This window comes from Coturnix japonica, chromosome 3 (genome assembly GCF_054131305.1).
Source record: "Coturnix japonica strain WE chromosome 3, WE-NBRP24, whole genome shotgun sequence".
Lineage (NCBI taxonomy): Eukaryota > Metazoa > Chordata > Aves > Galliformes > Phasianidae > Coturnix > Coturnix japonica.
The window spans coordinates 99,077,575-99,103,107 of record NC_140665.1 but is presented as its reverse complement, the minus strand read 5'-3'; the positions used below and the strand labels follow the sequence as shown (position 1 = coordinate 99,103,107).

Here is a 25,533-nt window from a genome sequence, read left to right as displayed (position 1 = left end):
TAGGGTAATGGGATCCAGTGATACAGCTCTGCAGGCAGGGAGAGAGGGATCTAATTCAAGGGAGATGGAGAATTCCATGCAGCAGTGAGAAACAAGTCAAAATATTAACTTGAAACATAAAGGTTCCCAGTGCTTTTATCTTCTGCCCTTATCTGAAATCTACTGTTTTCTATTTGCCAGTCTTTCCTTCTATTCATGCTCATTCAAGCGTGGAGCTGTGTCCCAGTGGAAGTTCTTCCTACAGCTGAGAAGACAAATCTATTCTGATTCAGCTGTGTTAGCTCCTGTGTAAAACACAACCCATATTCTGGACACAAGGAAAAGGTTATCAGTACAGCTTTGAGCTTCTATGGGAAATGTTTCACTCAAAGCATCCCTTGCTTACTAAATTACTGCAGCAGTGGTGAAGTGCAATGCTGGAAACGTGTTACACAACCACTAGAAGTGCAGGTTGAGTTTAAACACAGGAAGCAGTAGTTAAATATAGATGTGTTGCACAAAGCATCTTCACCCAGAGTTACTGCTGTTCTAAGCCAAACCGCTGCTGAGCTAAACTTCTTACATAGGCAAAGCTGGAAAATACAGCATCAATGTTTTCGCTCTGTCCACATTAAAGCCATGTAACTCCCAGCACCCAGACTGCTGTGGTAAAAAAGTAAGTCACACGACAATGTGATTTGATCTTATTGAAAGCCTGAATGCAGCCTAATGAACTGATAACACAGCAAGAGATGCTAAGCATGTCAATCGATGAAGCTATTACACCTGAATGCCTCTTTAGCTAATGCTCTCACCGCCTCCCCTCACTGCCCTGCTTTCAGCTCCCAGTTGATCTATACCCGTCTTGCTGCAGATATCTCAATCTAAAACGTTGCCCTTTACAAAGATGGTTACCCTTTGTGGCTCCCTGATGAAGCATTCCAGTGCACAGAGCTACTTCATCCAAGTGCTTCATTATCGACCAGTTTACACAGGAAAATCAACTCCAGGAACTCTTTTCCCTCGCAGAACACAAACCAAAATAACTAAGTTGCCCCAGTTCTGCTAAGGAGCTGCTGGCAGGACTGAAATGCCAGATGCAACTGAGAGATGGGATGTGTGCTTTGAGCAGCAATAACAAGATGGATTTTTTAATTACTGGGGATAAAAAAGGGCAAATTCAAGCTGTGAACAGCACAGCTAGAGAACACATCAGCAGTATACACAGTTGACTGAAGGGGGAGTTGAAGCAAAAACACAGGCTAGAAGCCATTAGCTTTCCTGACCTGACTTGTTACAGGGCTATTAAATGGGGAAAAAGTGGGGAGTTATGCAAGTTAGACATGCAGAACGAATAGAGGGAAAATAAAGCAAGTCCAGCTTCATGTTAGACTTTGTTACACTAACAATCAGCTTAGAAACTCTTTAGTTTACTATGGGAGAATACAAAGCATGGAAGTGGATTGCTGAGTCAAGGGAAGGCCACTTGACAAGGCCAAGTTTGAGATTTGAGGCAACTCTTAATTTAAGGGTTCCCGTTTTAAAACACTTCCCACTAAACCACAGACTACAAGGATTCTGTCATCCCAACCAGGACATGTGCCAACAGCCCGTCCCACTGAGCAGCCCAGTAACAGCGACTATCAACGCAGCACCTCATCTCCTCCCTATTTATTGATAAAAAGAAGGGAATTTCACACTTGGAGCCTCACCACCTCTGCAAATACACAGCTCCAACTAAATTAGATTCCCCAATCTTGGAAAGGAAATCCAGTTCTGAAGGGAGCCTCCCAGAAGATGGCACCATGCAGCATCTTGGCTTGACTACTCACCATATCTGTAGCTTGATCTTCTTTCCTTGCAATTCAACGGTTTTAATCTTGAAGTCTATCCCTGCAATAAACAACATAAAACAAACCATTAGTATTTGATTACAAAAAGCAATTCCACGTTCAGACACACAAACAGCTCTTCTTTTGCAGCACCAGGTAAACCAAGGGTAACCAAGGAAGGTGGAGCGCGAGCGCCTACAAACACAGCTTCCTAAAGGAAGAAAGGTTGGAATGTAGATACAGATGTCAAGATCTCAACTAAAACAGTAACCTTTCTGTTTTGTTGGGGTTTTTATTTGCCTATTAATCTCTTTCAAGTAATCCACTTGTAGAAATAACACTAATCACAGCCATCTCCACGGATCAACAGAGACAACCTAGAACATGTTCTAAGACAAGTGAATGCAAAGCCACGTGCACCCAGTGTGAAATATCCATTGGAGACAGAGAAATGGAGACACCTTGCACAAGAGCTGGGTGAAACCTCCTTTTTGGAGCATGTCTGGACAATTCACTCTGTCCCAGACGAAATGGGTTTCAACACAAAGCAGACCAAGTGAAGGGACACCCGGCAGCTCCACACACAACACATGGATCTGTTCCTTCATAGGAACCTGCAGCCAGCACAACAGGAGCACAATGTCATAATAGCAGCCAGATGCCAAGGACTGGCTTTATATCCAAATCAGTGCTGCTAACTTCTCATACTTCCCCCATATCTGCTTTCTTTTGGACCTTTTTGCAAGCACAGACTTCCCTCCCAGCTTTACAAGGTTATTTTGTACCAAGGAAAGTTAAGCAGGATTTATGAAATGCACCATTATGCAATGGGTCTACATGGGAAGCCTGCTTCCAACTCAACCCCTATCACTCCAATACACCGCACAGTCTTTCATGGTAACTTCCCAACATAAGCTAGGAAATGGCTTTTACCTCTCAGCAAGGACAACAAAGCCTCCCCACACCAGTAGGGCTGTGCTTGAGGGACAGACAGCAGCCATAGAGCAATAAGGCAGAATGGGTCTTGAATGAACACCCAACGCAAGTCTTCCATCAGCACCAAGATGAGCATAAAGGAGCAGAACTCCCCATTTCCAAGGACTCTAAGCAGTTCCGTGATGAAGTAGTTGTTGCCCAATGCTACAATGGCAGCTTGGGCTGCAGACACTCCAATTTCAGGTAAGCGTGCCACATTTCTTGGTTAGTCAACTGGGGAGCTGGCAATTCCAACCTATCATGAGTAAGGAACCGCTAACTAAGCTAAATTTGTGAAGCAATACAAGTAGTATCATTGATAAACCAATCTGCTGAATGACCAAAAGCCAACCAACAGAGCTGCCCCAAGCAGGGCTTAGTCAACGTTAATGACATTCACCACGTTAATGGCATTCACCACGCAGGGCCCTTGGCCAAGGTGCTGGCTATGATGCAGCACACCAGAGCAACACCATCTCTGCTATCAGACAAACACCCCTGGCATTTGCCAAAAGATCTTATTTAAGAGTATTTCACCCAGTGCCATTTGCTTTCAGGCTCTGTACAGATAATGCAGGATGTTCGACAGCCACTCGGAGCGTGCGTTGAGATAAAGCGAGCTGTTAACCTACCCAAACAAATTAATTCTCCTCCCTGAGAGGGATTTAGCTAACTCCAGCATTCAGGGATAAAACAAATCTCTAATTCCATGTTATACTCAGCTTCCACTCCAATTACACTGTAATACTAGCTCAGCCTTCGTAACAAACGTTATAAATAGCAGTGACTATTTGCCTCCAACTGCTTTCAGAGTAGTTTTAGCAAGCTGAAAAGAAGGGAGATTTTTGCCTCACTGTTACAGGTTCCCCTGCTCACTCTAAGCAGCCAGGTGACACCAGCAGCATGTAGGTCAGGAAGGAGTTTTAAGGCAGTAACGGGCACAAAGACTGAACAGCACGCTGAACAGACAGGCTGATGTCACAGGGGGATAATGACAGAGCTAATGAATTAAAGATGAGCATCACTCCCTTGTTAAGTGTTGTTAAGATGTTCATCAGCTTCAGCAGGGCACGATGGAATATTCACAAAGACCTGGAGGTTTGAGCCTTGGACTCACCAAGAACCAGACTCAAGGTTTAGAAAGGTGCAGGACAGGAGGGGGGTCTGGAAGTGCACCAGGCCACTGCAAGGAAGCTCCTATATCAGCAGAGGTCATTGCTGCCACTACTGTGGACAAAGCATTCCAATGGTAGTTGTGTAGGGTTATGTACCTGATGGTCTTGGTGAATGCAGAACTGGCTTGAGGCTTCTACTGCTCTCAGATGAAAGACATTAATGAAGGCCTGGGAATCGTGACAGCAGAACAGTGTATTTGAAATGCATCATTACAACATGCAGCTCTATATCACCTCACGCATTTCCCAGCCCCAACAAGACTTTGCGGCTATCCCTCCGCCAACGTTAAATCACAAACCTAAACTGAAAGGCAGGATGCCATCAGCATGAGGGAAGGAGACATTCATTCTGCACCCCCTGTCAGAGCTGCAAGCAATAAGCCGGCCCCTCGCAGGCAGCACGGACTGTGCCTGCATTCTTCCCCAACAAAGCCACCATTGAGCCCCAGTGGGCAGCCCTAAGGATGCTGACAGCCAACCCACAGCACAGTGCCCTCAGCATCCCACCATGAGCAGCACTCGGTGCATTTCGTGTCTCCTTGGTTAGTAATTGCATCGCAACTGCAGCTGCACTGTGCATTTGCAATGCAGGAAAGCAAAAGTGTAGTGACTCACACGGCAGCCATCTGCAAACCACCCACTGGTGTGATATAAAAGAGGATCAGACAAGAGATGTGAGTTCTGGTTTTAATTAAACTCTTTGTGATCGCAGTTATTACTTAGGTCTTTCAAAATATTTACAAGGTGCTCATACCTACACAGGATGAACGTACAACATTCCCAACCACGCTCAGCATCAGAAGAGCAAACAGGATTTTTTCAGAGGCTTTAACTAAATGAGTTACAGTCCTTTGCAGTTAGTTTAGAGGAATGGCAACAAAACTCCATGCCATGAAGAATACAAAAGCCATCTGATCTACCTTGTATTTATAACCATAAACTTTAATGTATCAATATAGGATAAGGTTCAACTGACTTGATGTTGTCTAAGAAGGTATGGGGCACATGTGACCCCAGTACATGGACTCTCCTCTATCTTCTTTCTCATTATGGGATGCCTTGGTAATATTCTTTGCATAAATACCCTGGAGTGCTGTGATTTCAAAGGAACCTGATCTCTGCTGAGTATCAGCTTCAGGATGTTTCTGCATCAAGATATGCCAAGTAGATACGGACATCTCAAAGTCATGTTAGACAGAGCTTCAAGCAACCTGATCTAGGAGACAGCAGCCCTGTCCAGGGCAAGGAGATTGGACTACATGATCTTTGAGGTCCCTTCCACCCCCAACCATTCTATGATCACTTTTTGCCTGGGTACATTGGCACTAATTGATTCCATCTCAACAGATGGGCACAAGTACACGCAGATTCTACATGAGTATAATTTCTTCTAAAGGATCTTATCTTTAAAGAATAATTAAAAACATAATTATTTATTATTAAAAACCCAACAACCGTGCTTCTTCATAAAGCTTATGTCAAACTCCACTTTGATACTGCAATGGCTTAACAATCTCAATTCTGATTCCCTAGAATAGAACCCAAAGAACGGCTTTTTCCCATGGAGAGGAATGGGGCAGCCATTCCCAACAGGGCTTCCCCCTTTTCCTGACAGACAGCAACTCCTCGAAGTTCCAAGGCATGTCCCACTTCACTTGGTCCAAGCAATAGATGAGGAAGAAGCACCCACCGTAGTGTGTCAGCTTAAGATTTGCCTTTGTAAGCTTCTCTAGGGAACCTGCTTTAGCAGAGGGTTGGAGTAGATGATCTCCAAGAGGTCCCTTGCAACTCCTACAAGGGAGGAGTATTTAGGAATCAGTGAGTGTACAGACTAATTCTGGCCAAGAAACTTAAGTTGTTCAGGCTCATCCTTTGGATCAGTTTTATCATCGAGAGCAAAATTCAGCTGACAAAGGAAGCAGCAGGCAGCTCTCAGCGAGCTGAGACAGGATTCCAGCCCCACGGCGATTCCTTCTAAAACACACATCTGCCATGCATTCACCTACAGAGGAGACAAAACTCAATCATCAGTCTCTTGAGTGCGCTGGAATCACGTCCTCCCACCTTGTAGCTTAAATCTCACGTGGGCTTCTCCATCTGGCCAACAGGTAAATCTCTCTGGCTATTAATTCCTTTCAGTAGACGTGGCACCAAGGGTTCAGCAGGCATGGTGGGGATGGGTTGACAGCTGGACTTGATGATCTCATAGGTCTCTTCCAACCTTAGTAACCCCATCATTATATGATCAAGTTTTCTTTCCCAAGGGATAATTGCAATAGAACAATAAAAGGATTCACTAGACAAAGTCTTAAACTCTTGCTCACTCCATTGAGTCTGAATGAGATCATCAGAGGAAACCTGAACACCCACATGACTTGGTTACTTTTAGGCAATATTGAGAAACAGCAGATCCATGTGAGGAGCTGGTACTTGAGGTCAGGACTACTTTCTTCAACCTGAAGACTTAGCGGCAGAAGGACTATGCTGCATTTCAACTTTGTGCTTGTCTTTAGCCCTGATCACGCATTGCATGCTCAGCTATGGGGGGAAGGAACAAAGTGGGAAGATGGAAAGGCAACACAACAGAGAACAAGTGATGAAATCCAAGCCATCAGAAGCACATCGGAGCCTATAGAAAAGGAAGGGAAGTTTCTGAACCAGACTGTTTTGGTTTGGGAATGGGAACAAGAGGGGAGGAAAAGAAGAAGAAGGGTGAAGGAAACGGCACCAGGTAGCACCCATCAGTCAGTAACTGCCTTCTGTTTTTTGTATTGTAGCGTTGCAAGAAGTTTATTTGCTGCTTTCCATAGTGCAATGAGAACAACAGAGGCAGATGGAGAACAGAGAAGACAGACGTGTATCGCTTACCCGCTAAATACCTGGAGCCAAGCAGTCTGATTTCTACTGTTGGCCTAAGATAACTCCAAACAAACTGCTGCAAAACAAAGCGAGCTATAAATAACTTACTGTACCCACTGCACACTCACTCACTATTAGGACAGAAGCATTCAATAACTGAAGTCAAATCTTGTATGATTTGCTAAGATGGAAGAGTCTCCAGGAGCTCAGTGCCCCAGAAGAAGGGGAGAGCCAGAGCAGGCTGAGCAATCCCATGGTAATCCCATGCTAAGTATTCCCAACCACTTTCATGCCCACAAGTGGCCTCCACGATGACTCGCTTCTTATGGAATCACTAAGGTTGGATAAGAACTTGAAGATGATAGAGTCAGAACAAGGGGAAATGGCTTTAATTTGGAAGAGGGCAGATTTAGACTAGATATTAGGAAGGAATTCTTTACAGTGAGGGTGGTGAGACACTGAGCAGGTTGCCCAACAAAGCTGTGGATGCCCCCTCCATGGAAGCACTCAAGGCCAGGCTGGATGGGGCTGTGTGCAACCTGAGCTAGAGGAAGATATCCCTGCCTACAGCAGGGGGTTGGAACTACATGAGCTTAAAAGCTCCCTTCCGACCCAAACCATTGTGTGATTCTATGATTCTAACTCAAAGACCACCACAGTCCAAGACAATTAACTTGCTGTACCACTTGTCAGCTCTTTCCTAAATCTAATTCCATCATTTTTTGTATGTTCACTGACTAGGAATGCAACTCAGCACTAAATATATCAGCAGGTGAAGGGTTTATGTGGCAGTAAAAACACTCAGTGAATTCATTTGTTTCATCTTCCCCGCACTGAGGTTCTGCCAGTGCAGAGTGTGCAAACTGGAAGGGCAGCAAGAACTCACTCTTCCTGCTCTGCAAGGTTTCAAGTCATGACAACTTAACATTTACCAAAAGCCACATCTAAATGAGTAATATCTTACATGAAGCCTTCGGAAACATTAATTTTAGCACTTTAAGATAGTTCTACAACAACCATGTATGGGAAAATATCTATGAAGGCAGTGTCCTGTTTGAGAGTTCAGATTCGATCAGGCTGGATATGTGAGAACAAGAGAAACAAGTGATTTAATTAGATTAACTCCACCAGCCACAAACAGTGACGTGATTACTTACCCTTTTTTTGCTCCTCTTTCCCACATATGCTGGCAGTCCTTCCATCTTCAGACTGGATCTACACCACTTGAGACCTCTCCTTCCAGGAAGGACCTTACTTAAGTGCTTACACAACCAATTAAACACCTCATTTCAGTTCCCTCACTTAAGCAAACATTCACTCCCTTATCGTGAGGTCAGCAGCTCCAACGCACAACACCCTGGTAGCTGATACTGCTAACTTACATTTTACCTTGGTAACTAACATTGTTGACTTTGGTATTTGTCACATCCTCTGAATTCATTCACATCTTCACAGTTTCCAGGAAGAGGGGATCCTTGCTCAGTGCTGTTTCCCACCTGCAGTTGCCTTGGAGGAGCATTTGGAGCAGTCTGCCTCTTGTTCTGGCTTCAAACACTGGGCAGAGCTCAGACACAAGCAGCCAAGTTCAGCATCACACAGTTCAGAGCTACGAGAGTCAATGACAGCTACTTTCCTAACTTGAAACCCTCTTTGAAGTGCTCCCGTTTCCCTTCAAACAGGCAGACAAGTTGCAAGCTTCCTTTGTGCATCAGTTTCAAGGCTGAATATGAAAACTAGGTCAAGACTTTGAGTGCACCAAAACCTTCTCTCTCTACTCAACAATCAGAGATATATACAAGAACCATAAGCTAACACCTACGTGGTAATTCTGGATGTCATAACAAAAGTCAACATCGCCATCAGAAACTCTTTAAGAGCACTTGAGTGCAATATTCAAGTGAAAAACATCAAGTGAAGGAGAAGATGCTGTGAGCTGTCTGTTTTCCATATACCTTTATGCTATGCCTACACAGCAACTGTGACCTTCCATGTAATGACCTCCTAAATGACCAAATCCAAGTCCAATGACCAAGTCCAACCCCAGCCCACCCCCCCATGCCCACAGCCCACATCCCTCAGTGCCACAACCCCATGGTTCTGGAACAGCTCCATGGATGGTGACCCCACCACCTCCCTGGGCAGCTGTGCCAATGCTTGACCAAATACCACCCAGCAAACAGAAAGGCAGCAGCTAAGTTTATTTGCAAAGATTAGTGTTAAACACAATGTGCCCGTGAACTAAGGACAATGACACTGCAAGGGGAAGAACTAAGATTTATGAGGTTAAAAATATCAATCGGAGGTGCCTCGCTGTGGGTCTGAAGGGAAAGATCTCTGACTGAAGTATAGCTGTTATCTACAGGAGCTATACTCTACTATACCTCTACATGCAAAGCGTGATGCCCACCATGTCCAAAGGGGAAGGTGAAAACTGCAGCCAGTGGACTTGGTGCTCATGGCACAGATTTAATCTCATGAGTTTGATCTGAGAGTTGCCACAATCCATATCTGGGCTTGGGCAAAGTTCAGGAGATAACCAGAGCAAGGAGCACCTTCCAGTAAAATGGATGTAGATGCCGAGCTGTGAATATCAAGCAACAGCTTAAATCTGTCACTGTTAACTTCTAAGTGTTAATCCAGTTACAGAACCCCAGAGCTGGGGAGATGTTATGCGGCTCGGCCCTCTCAAAGCATGTTCCATAGAGCAGGATGCAAACAGTTCAAAGCATGACAGCCACCAATGTCAGGTGCAGCAAGGCTACACTCATACTAAATACACTAACCTGGAGATCCCAGACAAAAGCTCACCTTGGTGCAAGCATCTTGTCAGATTAGATGAGGACAGACGCCAAGGCAGACCCAGTTATGAAGCCTTCTCATCCTCTCCTCCTGCCTTCACCTCACCTGTAAGCGTTCACTCAAGTTCTGCCTGGTGAGGTCTGCAACACTCTGTGCTGGCAAAGCATGTTGTGCAGGAAAACCTGTAGTGGCCATAGAGAATGGTGGCAATGGGGACAGCCACTCACCTCAGCACATTCCTCCTGGGATTCACATGCAAGCACGGCTCCAATGGCCATATAGAAGAGAGGCAAGCAAAGCTTCCTGCTGACACCACCTACACTGCTGCTTCAGTCAGTGAAAGCACAAACAGCATCAACAAGCAGTTACTTCTTCCAGAAGAAAGAAAACTTTCTCATTCTGTTATTCCAGAGGCTAAACCTTACACAGGGCTCCCACAAACGACACAAAAGCAAATGAACAAAGGACCTATTTTAGTGATGTTTTATGCATACCGAGGGACAAAGGAGACAATAAGGTTTTTATTCACAAGGTAGTAAGGAATAAAGGAAACAAAGCTTGAGCAAGAAATAGCACTTCCTTCAGAGCTGTTCCCATGCAGGAATAATCTCTTGGTGTCAGTCATTTGCATGGGCTGATTTAATTCTCTGCCATGACATCCTTCACTTGCTGACACTCCACCTAGACATGATCTCTCACCATAAGCGTTGCCAGCAAATCCCATTGGGTGACACCTGAATTCACAGCAGGGCTCCAGCAAAGGAAATATCAGCAATTCATTGGAATTCTACTCTAAAGAGCCAAGCAGACGTGCTACAGGTGGTCAAGTCTGATGGCATCATATTGAATTGCTTTCCATGTGCGTCTCGGCCTCCTTATGCTATATTTGTGAGCTCAAAAATAAACAGATACGCAAATCTGCTTCCCCATCCACTGCTTCCATTTACGAAACACAAGATTTCTCACTCCTTGCTATAATGGTAACGCTATCCTCAAGTGACATACAAACAAAACTCAAGTTAACACTTACCCTGGTTCATTTATACTCATCAGATTGACATGAAAGCTGACGCATAAAGGCATGTAGATTTGTCTTGTATGCTACAGAAAGAGCAGCTTTGGCAAAGCAGAGTGTTTCAGTGCTTTGAGGTCATGAGAAGATCCAGCCACTGAATGCAGTAAGAGCTCAAGAAGGAAGCAGAAGCTCTCTGCCTTCCCAGCTTCTCTAAGTGTGACTCACTGAAGGCAGGAACTAAGCCGGGTTCCTTTTTGTTTCAATAATTAAGAACCCCCCACTGCGAGGCCTAACGAACCAAGCCATGAGACCATGGCTTACGTGCTCAGACCGAGTGCGGCGCGCTCTCCCAGCTGAACCCACTGACCTACATTCGATTGCTTTCAGCCATGCCAGCCGTTGGAAGTCACAAAACACACAGAAGCAAAGTACAGGTACCGTGCCAGCCCTTCCAACTCTCAACAGCGAAACCGAGCCAGAAACTCCACCATAATTCCCATGCCAGTTTTGATCTTCGTTGGCACATACACACTACCATCCCTACAGCAGGAAGCATTGCAGCCTAAAAGCACCGGTCCCACAGAGCAGGGTGGGAGATAAGCCGTGACCCAGACCTTTCTGCATGAGTTTTCAATGCAGGATCGCTGCTTGAGGACACGCCTATCGCTTCCTACCCAGCCTGCAAAGAATAGCATTGTGTTTAGTGTTAAATATAGCATGTAAAAACTGTGAAGCTTCACTGCTTGTATTGCAGCAGCACCAGTCAGTGAGGATGTGACAGACACAGGATTGAGGATGTTCCCAGCTGATGAATATCAGCTCATACATTTATTCTGTTCAGAGAATCACCAAAGCTCACCCAATGCAGACCAGAGGCCATGAGACTCTCCCCTATGAGGAAAGGCTGAAGGAACTGGGCTTGTTTAGCTTGGAGAAGGCACCACAGAGACCTCATTGTGGCCTTCCAATACCTGAAGGGAGCATATAAAAGAGAGGGGGAATGGCTGTTTACAGGGGGGAATCACAATAGGACAAGGGGGAATGGTTTTAAACTGAGACAGGGGAGATTTAGGTTGGATCTTAGGAGGAAGTTTTTCACCCAGAGGGTGGTGACGCACTGGAACAGGTTGCCCAAGGAGGCTGTAGATGCCCCATCCCTGCAGGCATTCAAGGCCAGGCTGGATGTGGCTCTGGGCAGCCTGGGCTGCTGGTTGGTGACCCTGCACATAGCAGGGGGTTGAAACTAATTGGTCATTGTGGTCCCTTTCAACCCAGGCCATTCTATGATTCTATGAGACTCCCTTGGATCCTGCAGCTTGCTGCGTGCTGCAACAAGGCTGGTTACACCTCACCTGCACTAAGCCTATTATTGCAGCTCCCATAGTCCACACCTACTCTGCAAACAGGCACCTCAGTGCAATACTGAGCACACTGCTGGTGCATGATGTCCCACGCATACCAATGCAAGTACAAAACCCAACCAGGTAGCCAACAGAATCTTGGTTTGCAGCTATATTTAAGCTACACAACTCTGCCTCCTCTACAGTGACAGAAGCACATGCAGTGCCACGCTCCCATGGATGGGAGTCCTCATTTCTTTGCCCCAGTTACAGGAGGAGCCCAGACATTTAGCCTGTGCTGACAGCTCTGCTTGTAACAAGCATCAGGAGCCATGTGAAATTAAGACTGCTACCTAAGGAACTGCTAACGAGATGTTACTGCCTGCACAGTCAATTTTCTTCTTAATTATGAAAGTTCAGACGTTTACTATAGGCTTGTAGTAGTGAAGTATCCCCAGAAGCACTAACACATTTGTTAACTATAAGGAAGCCAGCTGCCATTGAGGTTTGGTGGGCAGAAGACCAAGGGACAAGTCCACGACAGAAGAACAGGAGGCAGAAAGATGTCACTTGGTACTTCAGCTGCTGCCAGACACCAGGACATGAACACAAAGGCCACATAGTCCAACAGCTTCACAGACACATTCAGTCTGACCTTGAATGCTTCCAGGGATGGAGCACCCACCATCTTTCTGGGCAACCTGTGCCACCGCTTCACCTCCCTTACCATAAAAAGATTTCCTTATACCCAGGCTAAATCTCCTCTCTTTTAGTTCGGATATGCTTTCTCTTGTCTTGTTTCCATTCCACCTAGTGCTTCAGCAGGCCTGGGGGCTGCAGAGATGCTCATCAGCCTGAATATGAGTAAGACAGCAGCTTGAGCAGCATCCTGAAGGAAAAAGTTGTGCAAGAACGGATGTGAGTGTGGGTATTCCATCCTTAACAGCAGCAGGCCCCACTCAGGGAATGTTAAGTCTACTTAGGAAATGCGAGACAAAAGCAGACATTGCTCCGTGTCACGCAGTATGAAACAGTCACGATCCCAGTGGGAAAAAAGCCTTGAGTTGTTTGAACTACAGAAAGTAACAAAAAACACGCCAAGACTTCTAGTTAAACCCACACAAGGCTTCTAGCTACACCCACATGGAGAAGAAAACACCCCACAGCTAAGCTGTACCAAAGCACCAAACACTGAGGAAGACTTGCAGCAGCTCCAACCCCGCTACTGTTTCCCCACTGTTAAAGAGGGAGCAGAGGAAACTCTTCAAGTGTTTATCAACGGGCTCTCATCTCAATTAGCCTTCTTAGCTTTATTCAAGGAGAGTAAAGATTAAGCATTTCCATATCCAAGAGATAAAGAGGAGGGGTCTAACAGACTTACTTTTCAAACTGGCAGATCACAGAATCATTAAGGTTGGAAAAGACCTCCGAGATCACCAAATCCGACACTCCAACCCACCATAACCATTGACCATGTCCCTGTCCATGGTCCTTGAACACCTCCAGGTATAGTGACCCCACCACTTCCCTGGGCAGCTGTGCCAATACCTCACCACTCTTTTAGGGAAGAAATATATCTCTGTATCCAACCTGAACATCTCCTGTCTCAACTTAAAGCTCTTGTCCTGTCTGTAGTTATTCAGGAGAAAAGACTGACCCAAAACTTGAAACCTTTCCAGGAGATGTTGAAAGCAATAAGGTTCCCCCTGAGCCTCCTCTTCTCCAGACTAAGCAATCCCAGTTCCCTCCCCATAAATCTTGTATTCCAGATCCTTCACAGCTCCCTTGTCCTTCTCTGGATGCAATGGTGAAGTCACAAAGCAAGCAACCCCCAAGCTGTGCTCATCGCTCAGCAAGGCACTACAAAATCCTCCTTGGTCTCTAAGTTAAAAGCATCTCCATCCCTCCTCGCCTGGCCCTAAGCAAGTTTTCTACCAACATCAACAGCCATTTCATGACCCAGTGACCATGGATTACACAAAGCCACAAGAGGTTCCAAATCTGAAACACGCTTCACCCTAGAGTGAAAGCATTAATATTTGCTATGTGCCCTTCCTGCCGAAACCACAGCTCAGCTTCTGCACGTCTACTCATTTCGCTTCACACCTTTAGGCTGCAGGCAAGCACATCAGCACAGGGACAGGCAGCAAGAGGAGGTTTGCATCAACAAGGAGCTCAGCAGCACTCTCAGCCTTCATTCAGCATTTCCATCCTGGGACAGCGAGAGAGCACAGCAAACTTCATCCCCCATTTATTATCAGTAACTCCTAACATTAATATATTATGTAGTGGGCGTATCAAACAACACAGGTCTGCACGATCTGGGATCAAGACTTACCCCTGTTCAGAATAAGATACGCAGTGATCAGATCTCAAAATCACATTGTTTTCTAATCAATCTCTGGATTTGCAGGATCACTTACACCCCACAAGTTGCAGTTGCTGTTCACTGTTTCGGTTCTTTATTTGCTTCACATTCAGTGTGGGTTACGATCCATTAAAGTTTTACTTAAATCAATAGTATTTGAGGGGAGAAAACCTAAAATGACTACATATTCTTTGTTCTCTTACTAGAAGTAGTCAGGCTTCAGGGGAAAACATAGCTTGTGACTCACCTCTATTTGCATTCTACTTCATCAAACAATTGCAATTATGCACCTGAGTTCGATTTTGACATTCAAATCTTCAGACGGCCATCCCTGAAAGAAGAGCCCTTTCCACCTGCTTCTACTGCAGAACTGAAGGGCAATGTTTCACCTCCTGCCCCCCGAAGCATTTCTCAGTGTGTTCCTGCAGAGCTGACTGGTCACTTGACAATGGCTCACTTCCAACCTGACATGTTGAAGGCTGATAAAAATCAGACAGTCATTCAGCTTGGAAAAGATCATTCAGATCCCCAAGTCCAACCCCAGCCCACCCCCCTATACCCACTGCTTGCATCCCTTAGTGCCACATCCCCATGGTTCTGGAACAGCTCCATGGATGGTGACCCCACCACCTCCCTGGGCAGCTGTGCCACTGCATCATCACTCATTCAAAGAAGCAATGGTTCCTAATATCCAACCTGAACTTCCTCTGGCACGACACGAGGCCGTTGTCTCTCATCCTATCAAACTGACAAAAGAAATAAGATCTCAAGCGTGTATCGATTGGAAGGTACTTACACTGACGTTTTATGAATAGAAAGCAAAGAGGCAGGAGTGCAAGCATTGAGTTCAATAGTGTCTGGGGATAGATGGGAGCAGTAGCACAGCCAAGGAAGCAGCTCTCACTGACCCAACCCAGCTGCAAAGCACCCATGCACAGAACCCAACTGCAGCTTTCTTACAAATAAACACTGGAAAAGATATACGCACCACACAATTACTGAAGAGCCATTAAAAACAAACACAGCGTGAGATAGGCAAAGGCTACTCTGATTTCCTTGCTTTCTCCCTGACAACAGCAAGGTAGCAGCGGAGACGAGGCCCCTGCTCTCATCAGGGAGGTTACGATGACTTAGGGATTCTTGCAGAAGAGCCATGTGGATTATTTCTAGTGCCACTAGGCAGGGTAATGTCATCATTCACACACTCACCTCACGGCACCCAGAAGCTTTAACTGCTGTATTTTTTTGCAGGAAATATTAGGCTGAAGTGATTCGGAGCCAAACATCAGAGGGTACCAAATCACAGCTCTAAGAAATGATACCCGAAGTGTCATCCAGCATCGTGCCCAAACAGTTCTAAAGATGTATATAGATGAAAGAAAGCATCTGCAAGTTGCCAAGGTGAAGCAGAAATGCATATTATTGTGCCTTTATTTATTAAGTATAGACAAGCCTTTTATAGAGTTAAACATTCCCTCCCTGCACACACAAGCAGGTTTCATTATTCTTTGTCATCTGCCCCTTCCTGTAAAGGCTGAACCAACCCCTGCTCACAGCCATTGGTACTAGATGCCTTTTACAGCCTTCCCTATCTCAGGTTCTTGGTGGAGCTCTCTGAAGACACCAAAGCATGCATGAATCAGAGCTAACAAGCTACTCATTTATTTGTAAACACAAAGAGGGATTCGCCACTAAGCCACTCACCTTCAATGTCACATACTGTGTGCAGAAGTGATATAGAAGTGGGATTTCCTCGTTGCTACAGGTCAAAGACTCCTGCAAAACCAGCCCCGTGCACTTACTGCACTAGGAGCTGTCACAGCAGTCACCTCCACCATCATTGTTACCACTGCAAGAGTATGAAATCTGCCAGGGCTACAAGCAGCAGTGTGAGAGAACCTGTTTTCAGACACATTACTCAATCACTTTGCTGTAACCACAAAGAGAACTGCTACCTGGAGAGGTGATTTAACCCACTGTAAGAGTTCACGATCCTTCCTTCATGAGTGGGCTGCCTTTAAAGGTGCTCGTGTAGTCTCCATTTTAACTGGCATTGCATGCACGCACACCTTCCCATCAGGTTTCCTCATTAAACTGCATACACAAGGAGTCAGGAACTCAGATATCTTCACACACATGGAAAACCTATTTGTCCCCCCAAAATCAGCTCAATTCCACTATGAAGATGGAAGCACACGACCTATCTCACGTCCATTGCCACTATATCACCAAACCCAGACTTCTTGTTCAAAGCTGAGGAAATAAAAGCCATTTGTAGCATACACATACCACAAGCAGTTACCTACTCCAGAAACACCAGTGGGTTTCAATCTTGCTTCCGAAGTCTCCTGGTGCACATCTGCCTATCAACCTGGTGATATTCAGCCTGAAAGCTCAGAAATTGCAGTGCTATTATTAGTGCTAATTAGTCAAATCGCTGGCTACAATCACAGATCTCTGGAGCAAACAGCCACTGCTGACTTCTCAACCCAACTATTTTTAACTGAGAATGGAAACGAGCCTTCCCAGAGAGCTCCAAAAGCAACACACGCCATGTGATCTGGGCCAGGACTTGACGAGCAACATAACAAGCAACATAGAATAACACTACGGCCCCGGCAGCAAAAGAAATCCAGCCTTCAAAAGCCAAAAGTATGAGATGTTAAGAGACGAGACAAAGCCATTTCAGTGACCCAACCAAAACGACTGCAAATTGAAGCCTAAAGAGTCTTTAGACAACTGTCTCTTGGCATTTTGTTGCCCTTGAAACCCAGTATATAGTTTATTTCGCTTTGAATTACTCAAGTTCTGTCTATGAATGCCCTGTAATCCCAGCTATGGTGACATCTGGGCACCAATATGGAAGCATAATGGGATGCATTGGCATTGTGCGTTCTACTACCCTTGGACAACAGCTGTATTGGCCACTCATGGATGGGATTTCTATCAACCACACAAAGCCAGACCCAATTCGAGCAAACAGAAACATTCCTTGTGCTTCTGACAGAATCAATCACAGAATGACCCGGGTTGGAAGGGACCTCAAGGATCATGTAGTTCCAACCCCCCTGCCTAGCAGGGCCACCAAACATACACATTTACTAGATCAGGTTGCCCAGGAGACCACATAGATCCCCATAGAGACCCCATAGATCCCCATGGAGACCCCATAGATCAGGTTGCCCATGGCCCCGTCCAACCAGGTCTTGAACACCTCCAAGGACGGGGCATCCACAACCTCCCTGGGCAGCCTGTTCCAGGGCCTAACCACTCTCCCGACACGTGGTTGATGCCTACACCCATCACACCACCATGGCTTTAATTCCCTCTGATTGCCACCAGAAGCACTTACCAAGAACTGAAGCTGCTCATCTCACCTGATCCGCACAACAAGATGGTGTCAGGGGGATCCCAGATTGGTTTTAGTAGGAAAAGGCTTTAAAAGCTTAAAAAACCCAAGATCTGCCATAGAGACGCCTCCTTCTGGGGCTGGGCCACCCACAGCTCATTTAGCCCCAAGATCTGCCATAGAGGTGTCCTATTGGGGCTGGGCCACCCACAGCTCTAAGCAGCCTCTAATAGAGCCTCAACACCCTCTGAATAAAGAAAAGCCAGCTGATATTCAACCTAAACATCCCTTCTTTCAGTCTAAAGCCTCACGAAGCCGCGTAAAAGCCTTCTGGCATCGAACAAAAGCCCAAAACACCAAAAAAAAAACCAGGTAGAAAGGCTCTTTAACCCCAAAACCCCTCCAAAAAGGGGGGCTAAACACAGGGGGGCTAAATACAGGGGGGGGGGGAGGGGACACGGGCACTGACCGATGGTGGAGATGAAGGTGGTGTTGAAGGCATCGTCGGAGAAGCGGAAGAGCACGCAGGTCTTGCCGACCCCCGAGTCCCCGATGAGCAGCAGTTTGAACAGCAGGTCGTAGGTTTTCTTCGCCATGGGGAGCGGCTGCGGCCTCCTCCTCCTCCTCCTCCTCCTCCTCCTCCTCCCGCTCGCTCCCCCCCACCCCTCAACCCAGCGGCCGCCCCGAACGACGAGGAGGAGGCCCACAAAATGGCTTCCTGGAGCCTTTCTGCTGCTTCTACTCAAGGGGAGGCGGTGGAGCTCGGCCTCATAACCCGGCGGCCCCGCTGTGTTGGCTGCGGCCCGGCCCGGCCCTCGCACTGAGGCGGCTCCTCCTCAGCGGCGCTCGGTAACCGCGCAGGCCGCCAGGCGAGGCCGTGACGTCAGCACGCACGTAAGGACGTAAGGACGCACGCAAGCCACGCCTTTCCTTGTGTCAGGCCATGGGTTGAAAGGCGATGACGTCACGTCGCTCTCTAAGTCCCACCTCCCTGTTGATGTGATTGGCTGCTGAGACTGTCTATCTTTTCTCTCACGCCCTAAAGGTGATACGTCACCTTTATGGCGACGCCGCCATATTGGAGTTGGTGGGGAGGAGTGCGCCCCCTGCTGGCGGGGAGGACTCAGCGCTCTGCAGCCTGGGGCCTACTCAAGGCCTCACATCCAACCCACCTCCACTGTGTCCATTGACCACGTCCTGAAGGGCAAAACACACTCATTTATTGAGTACCTCCAGGGACAGAGATCCCACCACCCCTCTGAGCACCTTGTTCCAATGCCTCACCACTCCTTATGTGAAGAACGAGGTCTATAAGCTGTTAGAAGACGCTCTATAAAGGTCAGTCGTTAAGCAGGACACGGGGAAATGGTTTTAAGTTAAAAGAGGGAAGATTTAGGTTGGATGTTAGGGGGAAGTTCTTCACTAGGAGAGTGGTCAGGCCCTGGAACAGGCTGCCCAGGGAGCTTGTGGATGTCCCGTCCTTGGAGGTGTTCAAGACCAGGTTGGACAGGGCCCTGGGCAACCTGATCTATGGGGTCTCTATGGGGATCTATGGGGTCTCTATAGGGATCTATGGGGGTCTATGGGGTCTCTATGGGGGTCTATGGGGTCTCTATGAGGATCTATGGGGTCTCTATGAGGATCTATGGGGTCTATGGGGTCTCTGTGGGGTTCTATGGGGTCTCCTGGGCAACCTGATCTAGTAAAGGTGTATGTTTGGTGGCCCTGCTGGGCAGGGGGGTTGGAACTACATGATCCTTGAGGTCCCTTCCAACCCAGGTCATTCTGTGATTCTGTGATTCTGTGATTCTGTCAGTCACACTCTGTGCCTGTTTATTGCATTGTGGCCATCAGCACAAGGCTGGTGAATTTGGGGTATATTCAATGAGAGGTAAAGCTATTCTCACAACCCTCCACACCACAGCCTTCCAAAGATGGTCCTTCCTGACCCTATGAGGGTATCAGTCTGATGTGATAGGGGATAACTGTGGAACAGGGCGGGATGAAAAGTAATGGCCTCAAGTTGAGCCAGGGGAGGTTCAAGTTGGATATTAGGAAACATATCACAGAATCACAGAATGACCTGGGTTGGAAGGGACCTCAAGGATCATGTAGTTCCAACCCCCCTGCCTGGCAGGGCCACCAAACACACACATTTACTAGATCAGGTTGCCCAGGAGACCCCATAGATCCCCATAGAGACCCCATACATCAGGTTGCCCATGGCCCCGTCCAACCTGGTCTTGAACACCTCCAAGGACGGGGCATCCACAACCTCCCTGGGCAGCCTGTTCCAGGGCCTAACCACTCTCCTAGTGAAGAAATATCTTCTCATAAAGAGCAGTGATGCAGTGGCACAGCTGCCCATGGAGGTGGTGGGGTCACCATCCATGGAGCTGTTTCAGAATGATGCGAGTATAGCACTGATGGATGAGGTCAATGGACGTGATGGAGTGGGATGGACTTGAACCTGAGGATTTTCAGCCTCTTCCAACCTTCCTGATTCTATGATTCTATGAAAGCAAGAGCCAACATGATTCAGCCGCCGCTCCTCAGTTGAACAGCAGAGGTTGCAACACTGCACTGAAGGTTCATGCCCACAAGGTCTTGCTGTGAGAAGGGGAAAAGTGAATCACACGTTGTGCAACGCTATTTGTGTTTGGGGAGGTTTGTTCAGATAGAGCTGCAACTCTCTGGGTTTGCTGGTGAGTAAATCCTCTTACAAAGCTTGGCCCTGCATATATGCAGGGATGGGAAAGATCTTTGTCATCCAGGAGGCATCACCAGCCCCATGGTCTCAGTACACAGCTTTGTTTTCTGCAGTCGCGACAGGGGCAGATGTGGTTTCTGCCCCCCCCACCCCCCAGAGTTGGCTGCAGCTCCCACTCACATTTGGCAACTGCTAGAATGGGAAACCACAAAGAGAAGCTGTGGATGTCCAATCCCTGGCAGTGCCCAAGGCCAGGCTAGATGGTGCTTTGGGCAGCCTAGTTTAGTGGGAGGTGTCCCTATAGCAAGGGTTGAGGTTGGGTGGCCTTTTCAATCTCTTCCAGACCGTCCTGGTTTTCTGTGACTCAGCAAGGACGGGATCCTCCTTGGGGCAGGCAGTAACAGCCCCAGATGTTCAGCATGGAGCAGAAAGGAATTGAAATGACTCTACCTGCTGCCATGCAGCGCTGTGCCAGTGTTTGGAGGATGGGCTGGTGCTCACTGTGGCTGATGCCGTGGCTGCTGGTGGGATCAGGGTTTGACCAGCTGGGTTCCTGCTTTCCTGCCTCTTCCCACATCTGTGCCCCAGCCCAGCTGCAGCGGAAGGCCAGAGAAGAAGAGGAACATGAAAGCCAGCTCTATACCTCTGAAAAGAGACCGTCTCTTCCCAAATTCTGCCCCCACAACCACCCCTGGCATCAAGAGCAGAAGTACAGAAGTGCTTCATCAGCACTTGAAGGCAGCAGGAAGGATGCAGAAGTCACACAGAGCCCAGCCAACATGCAGCAGAGGGGCACAGACCGCCATGGACATGTTGAGCTTTGTGCACTCTGCGCTCCCAACTAGTCCCAGGCACGTCCCCTCTCTGAGATGCTGTCTGCTGGGAGAAGCAAAGCTTCTGCCCTCACTGCATTGCTCCTCTGCAGTAATGCTGGGTCATGATCCCTCTCCCGGAGCAAACAGCTCAGCATTGTTGTCACTAGTGCTTTGCAGAGCCAGTCACCGCCTTGTTTTCTGAGTTTTCCACCAGGGAGGGACACAGAAATGAGAACAAGGGGCTGCCTGGGGCGATGGACGGAATAAGATCATACAGTCACAGCGTTACAGATTTATTTAGGCTGAAAATGAGCCCTGAGATCATCAAGTGCAACCTGCACGACGTGGGCAGTGGGGTCGGTCTGAGTGGAAGGCTGTGTAGAAGCATGTTAGCAATTAATCAGTGGTTATCTAAGATGAGGACGAAACGGTGCTCCCTGGGGCTGGGTAGAAGTGGCTCCTTCCATTGAGGGTGTTTATTCAGTTTAAAGGAAAGTTTGGATGGATTTCAGGAAAGAATGGGAAATCCTCAGCACACATTGCGCACTGTAAAGCCAGAGCTCTGCCTCTTTAAACTACATCTTGCTGGCAGATTATTAAATCCTTTAATCTCTGAGCAACGACGCCAATCTAGTTGCCTTACAGACATTGCTCACACCACATCTGTTGAAACCCCAACCCAAGATAAAAGCCCAGAGCCTCCCACATGACTGTCAGCATCTCCTCCCTGCTGTCCCTGCTCCCTTGGGGTGGTGGCAGAGATGGGAAAGGAACAGGGGTCACAGCTCCGAACCCCATATCTTGGTGATTGTCCAGCCATGGGATCACAGAATCATAGACTCGTTCAGGTTGGAAAAGACCTCTCAGATCCTCAAATCCAACCCCAGCCCACCCCCATCCATGCCCACAGCCCACATCCCTCAGTGCCACATCCCCATAGTTATGGAACAGCTCCAGGTGACCCCACCACCTACCTGGGCAGCTGTGCCACTGCATCACTGCTCTTACAGAGAAGAAATGTTTCCTACTATCTAAACTGATTCATCCCGTGTAGAGCTGCTGTGTTGTGTTCTGAGGGTATCCCAAGGCCTTTGCAAAGGAGTTGTGCATTGCAGGATCTCCTCTACCCTCCACCAGGAGATGAACCCACTGTTCATCCCACTGCTGTCAGCATCTGGGGGTCTTTCTGAAATGGGAAGCTTCCTTTAACTGTACGTCTAAAGGCTGGAAGAGCTTGGAGCTCGATGTTCCAAGTTGGCTCCTTTACTGAAGCCAAGCCTAATAATAGAAGAGTCAGCTGCCAGCAAAATGATCCATCTCAAATCCAGGCTTAGTTTAAGCTATACTTGCCCCCTCCCCCCCCAACCCCCTGCTTATGATATGGGGTAAATCCATCCCCTTTTGCCCCTATGGTGTGCTGTGGGAGCTCTGCTCTCAGTTCCCAATGTGAGCCCAGCCCATCTGCAAATCCATGGGGAAAGTCACCCAAAAAAGCCCCCTCTGACCTCAGCCTGAAAGGTTCATCCATAGCCAAGGCCACGGCCCATCACACCCAACCACCCAGCTCAGTGCTGGGGATATAGTGTCCCAGGATCATCCTTGGGGTCCTAGAGTTGATCACAGCATCCCACAGATGACTGTGGTGGCTCATAGATGACCGTGGTGTCTTAGGGATGGCAGAGGTGTCTCGGGGCTGACTGTGGTACCCAACATCAATCAGATTTCTAAGGGCTGGGTATGATCCCCAAGGACATTCGCACTGCCCCCACAGCAGCCATGACCCAGCAATGTCTGTGATGTTCCAGGACACCAGACCAGGCCACCAGCAGTGTGTCCTTGTCCCTGCTGACACCTGCGGGTGAGCAGGCGTCCCTGCATGTCACCGTGTCCCACAATGTCACCATGCCCCTGTATGTCACCATGTCCCTCAGTGGCAACCTGCCTCTGCGTGTCGCCGTGTCCCTTCATGTCACTTTGCCCCTACACAACGTTTTATCCCAACAAACCACCCCATCTGAACATGTCATCCTGTCCCCGCCCATCATCTCACTACATGTCACCCCTCCCGACGTGTCCCCCTGTGTCACCTTGTCCTTACATCATGCCCCCCTACATATCCTCTGGGACCCCAATCCCATCATGACCCCCCAGCATCACCGTTTTGGGCACAAGGGCCCTGAATCTCCCTTGAATCCCTCCATCATCCCCTCCATCCCTCCTCCACCCTCCCTCCTCCACATCCCCCCACTCCCTCCTTCATCCCCTCTTCCCCACTGGGGCTGTGCCCTCAGGGAGGAAGACAAGCACTGGGATTACACCGGGCAGCTCTGCCTTTGGGAGCCAATACCCTCATTAATTAATTAAGGGATAATCTCTGCTTCCAGGGAACAGGCGGCTGCCGAGACTTGATTAGTCACAAGAATGTTTAATCCCCACCCCAAGCTGCTGGCTGCCTCTCCCAGAGGTGCCAGGGATGATTCCTGAATACACAGGGCTGGGGGCTGAAGGCAGTTTACATCCCATATCCCCAGTGTCCTGTCCCACATAAGGCACCCTGCATCCCACATCCCCATCCTGCATTGTGTCTGGTATCCTGCATGCTACAAGCTGCATCCCATATCCCAAATCCTGTATCCTGGACCCCACACCCCAGTTCTGCATCCCAATCCTGAATCCTGTGCTGCATCCTGCATCCCACAGCCTGCATTCTAAGCTTACGTTCCATATCCCATGCCTACATCCCATATCCTGCATCACATTCCTACATCCCATACCCTGCATCCCATTCCTACATCCCATACCCTGCATCCCATTCCTACATCCTATTCCTTCATCCTGCATCCCACAGCCTGCATCCTACATCTTGCATCCTGTATCCAGCCTTCCAGTCTGTATCCCAATCCTGCATCACATCCTGCATTCCATATCCCACAGCCCATATCTCATATCCCATATGCCATACCCTGCATCCCATTCTTGCACCCTGCATCCTGCAGGCCATACCCTTCATCCTCTATCCTGCACCTTAAATCCCAACTCTACAACCCAGTCCTGCATCTCACATCCACATGTTGCATCAAGTCTTGTATCCTGCATCCCACAAGCTGCATCCTTTAGCCTGCATCCCATATCCCAAATCCCACATCTTGCAACCCACATCCCAACCCTGTATCCTATTCCTGTATCATGTTCTGTATCCCACATCCCATTCCTGCATCCCATATTCTGAATCCCACATCCCAGTCCTGCATCTCACATCCCACTCCTGCTTTATATCCTGTGTCCAGCAGCCTACATCCCATACCACGCATCCCACACTCCTTTCCTGCATCCCAACCCTACATCATGTTCAACATCCTACATCCCATTCCTGCATCATGCTCAGCATCCTACATCCCAGTCCCACATCCTGTTCTCACATCCCATCCCCACATCCCAATCCTACATCATGTTCACCATCCCACTTCTCATTCCCACATCCCATCCCTGCATCCCATTCCTGGATCACATTCATTATCCTGCATCCCATTTCCACATCCCATCCCTTCATCCCTTTCCTGCATCCCAATCCCACATCATGTTCAGCATCCCTCATACCATTCCCACACCCCATCCCTGCATCCCATTCCCACCTCATGTTCAGCATCCCTCATCCCATTCCTGCATCCCAACCCCACATCACTTTCATCATCCCACATCCCATTCCCACACCCCATTCCTGCATCACGTTCCTGCACTCCAACCCCAAATCACGTTCATCATCCCACATCCCATTCCCACACCCCATTCCCTCATCCCTTTCCTGCATCCCAAACCCACATCACGTTCATCATCCCGCATCCCATTCCTGAATCCCATTCCTGAATCCCAGTTCCACATCATGTTTAGCGTCCCACTTCCCATTCCCAAACCCCATTCCTGGATCACGTTCAGCATCCTGCATCCCAGTCCCACATCCCATCCTCACATCCCATTCCGCATCCCAACCCCACATCATGTTAATCATCCCACATCCCATCCTCACATCCCATTCATGCATCCCAATCCTACATCATGTTCAGCATCCCACTTCCCATTCACACATCCCATCCCATCATCCCATTCCCACCTCATGTTCAGCATCCTGCATCCCATTCCTGCATCCCAACCCCATGTCACATTCCATTCCCACATCCCATTCCTGAATCCCATTCCTGAATCCCAATTCCACATCGTGTTCAGCATCCCACATCGCATTCCCACATCCCAACCTTGCATCCCATTCCTGGATCACATTCAGCATCCTGCAACCCAGTCCCACACCCCATTCCCTCATCC

The 25,533-nt window shown here is 48.0% G+C and overlaps 1 protein-coding gene and 1 long non-coding RNA gene across 3 annotated transcripts in view; both read right to left on the bottom strand.

Moving 5' to 3' along the window:
- Positions 1-18,579, bottom strand: part of RAB10 (RAB10, member RAS oncogene family) — a 30,978-nt gene extending 12,399 nt beyond the window's left edge. Inside the window, exons 1-3 of one of the 2 annotated variants that reach the window (XM_085544126.1) lie at positions 18,161-18,315; positions 4,058-4,129; positions 1,812-1,872 (exon numbers count right to left, since the gene is read on the bottom strand). Coding sequence is in view for 1 of the 2 variants with exons in the window: in XM_085544125.1 (XP_085400251.1) it covers positions 1,812-1,872; positions 18,161-18,287 (188 nt within the window). In the remaining variant the exon portion in view is untranslated. Of the gene's footprint in view, positions 1-1,811; positions 1,873-4,057; positions 4,130-18,160 lie in introns of both variants that reach the window. The other variant, XM_085544125.1, reaches the window with a different exon arrangement.
- On the bottom strand, positions 14,689-15,690 carry LOC146761600 (uncharacterized). Its single transcript, XR_014944972.1, has 3 exons — positions 15,552-15,690; positions 15,039-15,088; positions 14,689-14,821 (listed from the first exon to the last, which is right to left on the bottom strand). It is a non-coding gene; the product is annotated as an uncharacterized LOC146761600 (long non-coding RNA).
- Positions 18,580-25,533: the final 6,954 nt, after the last annotated feature.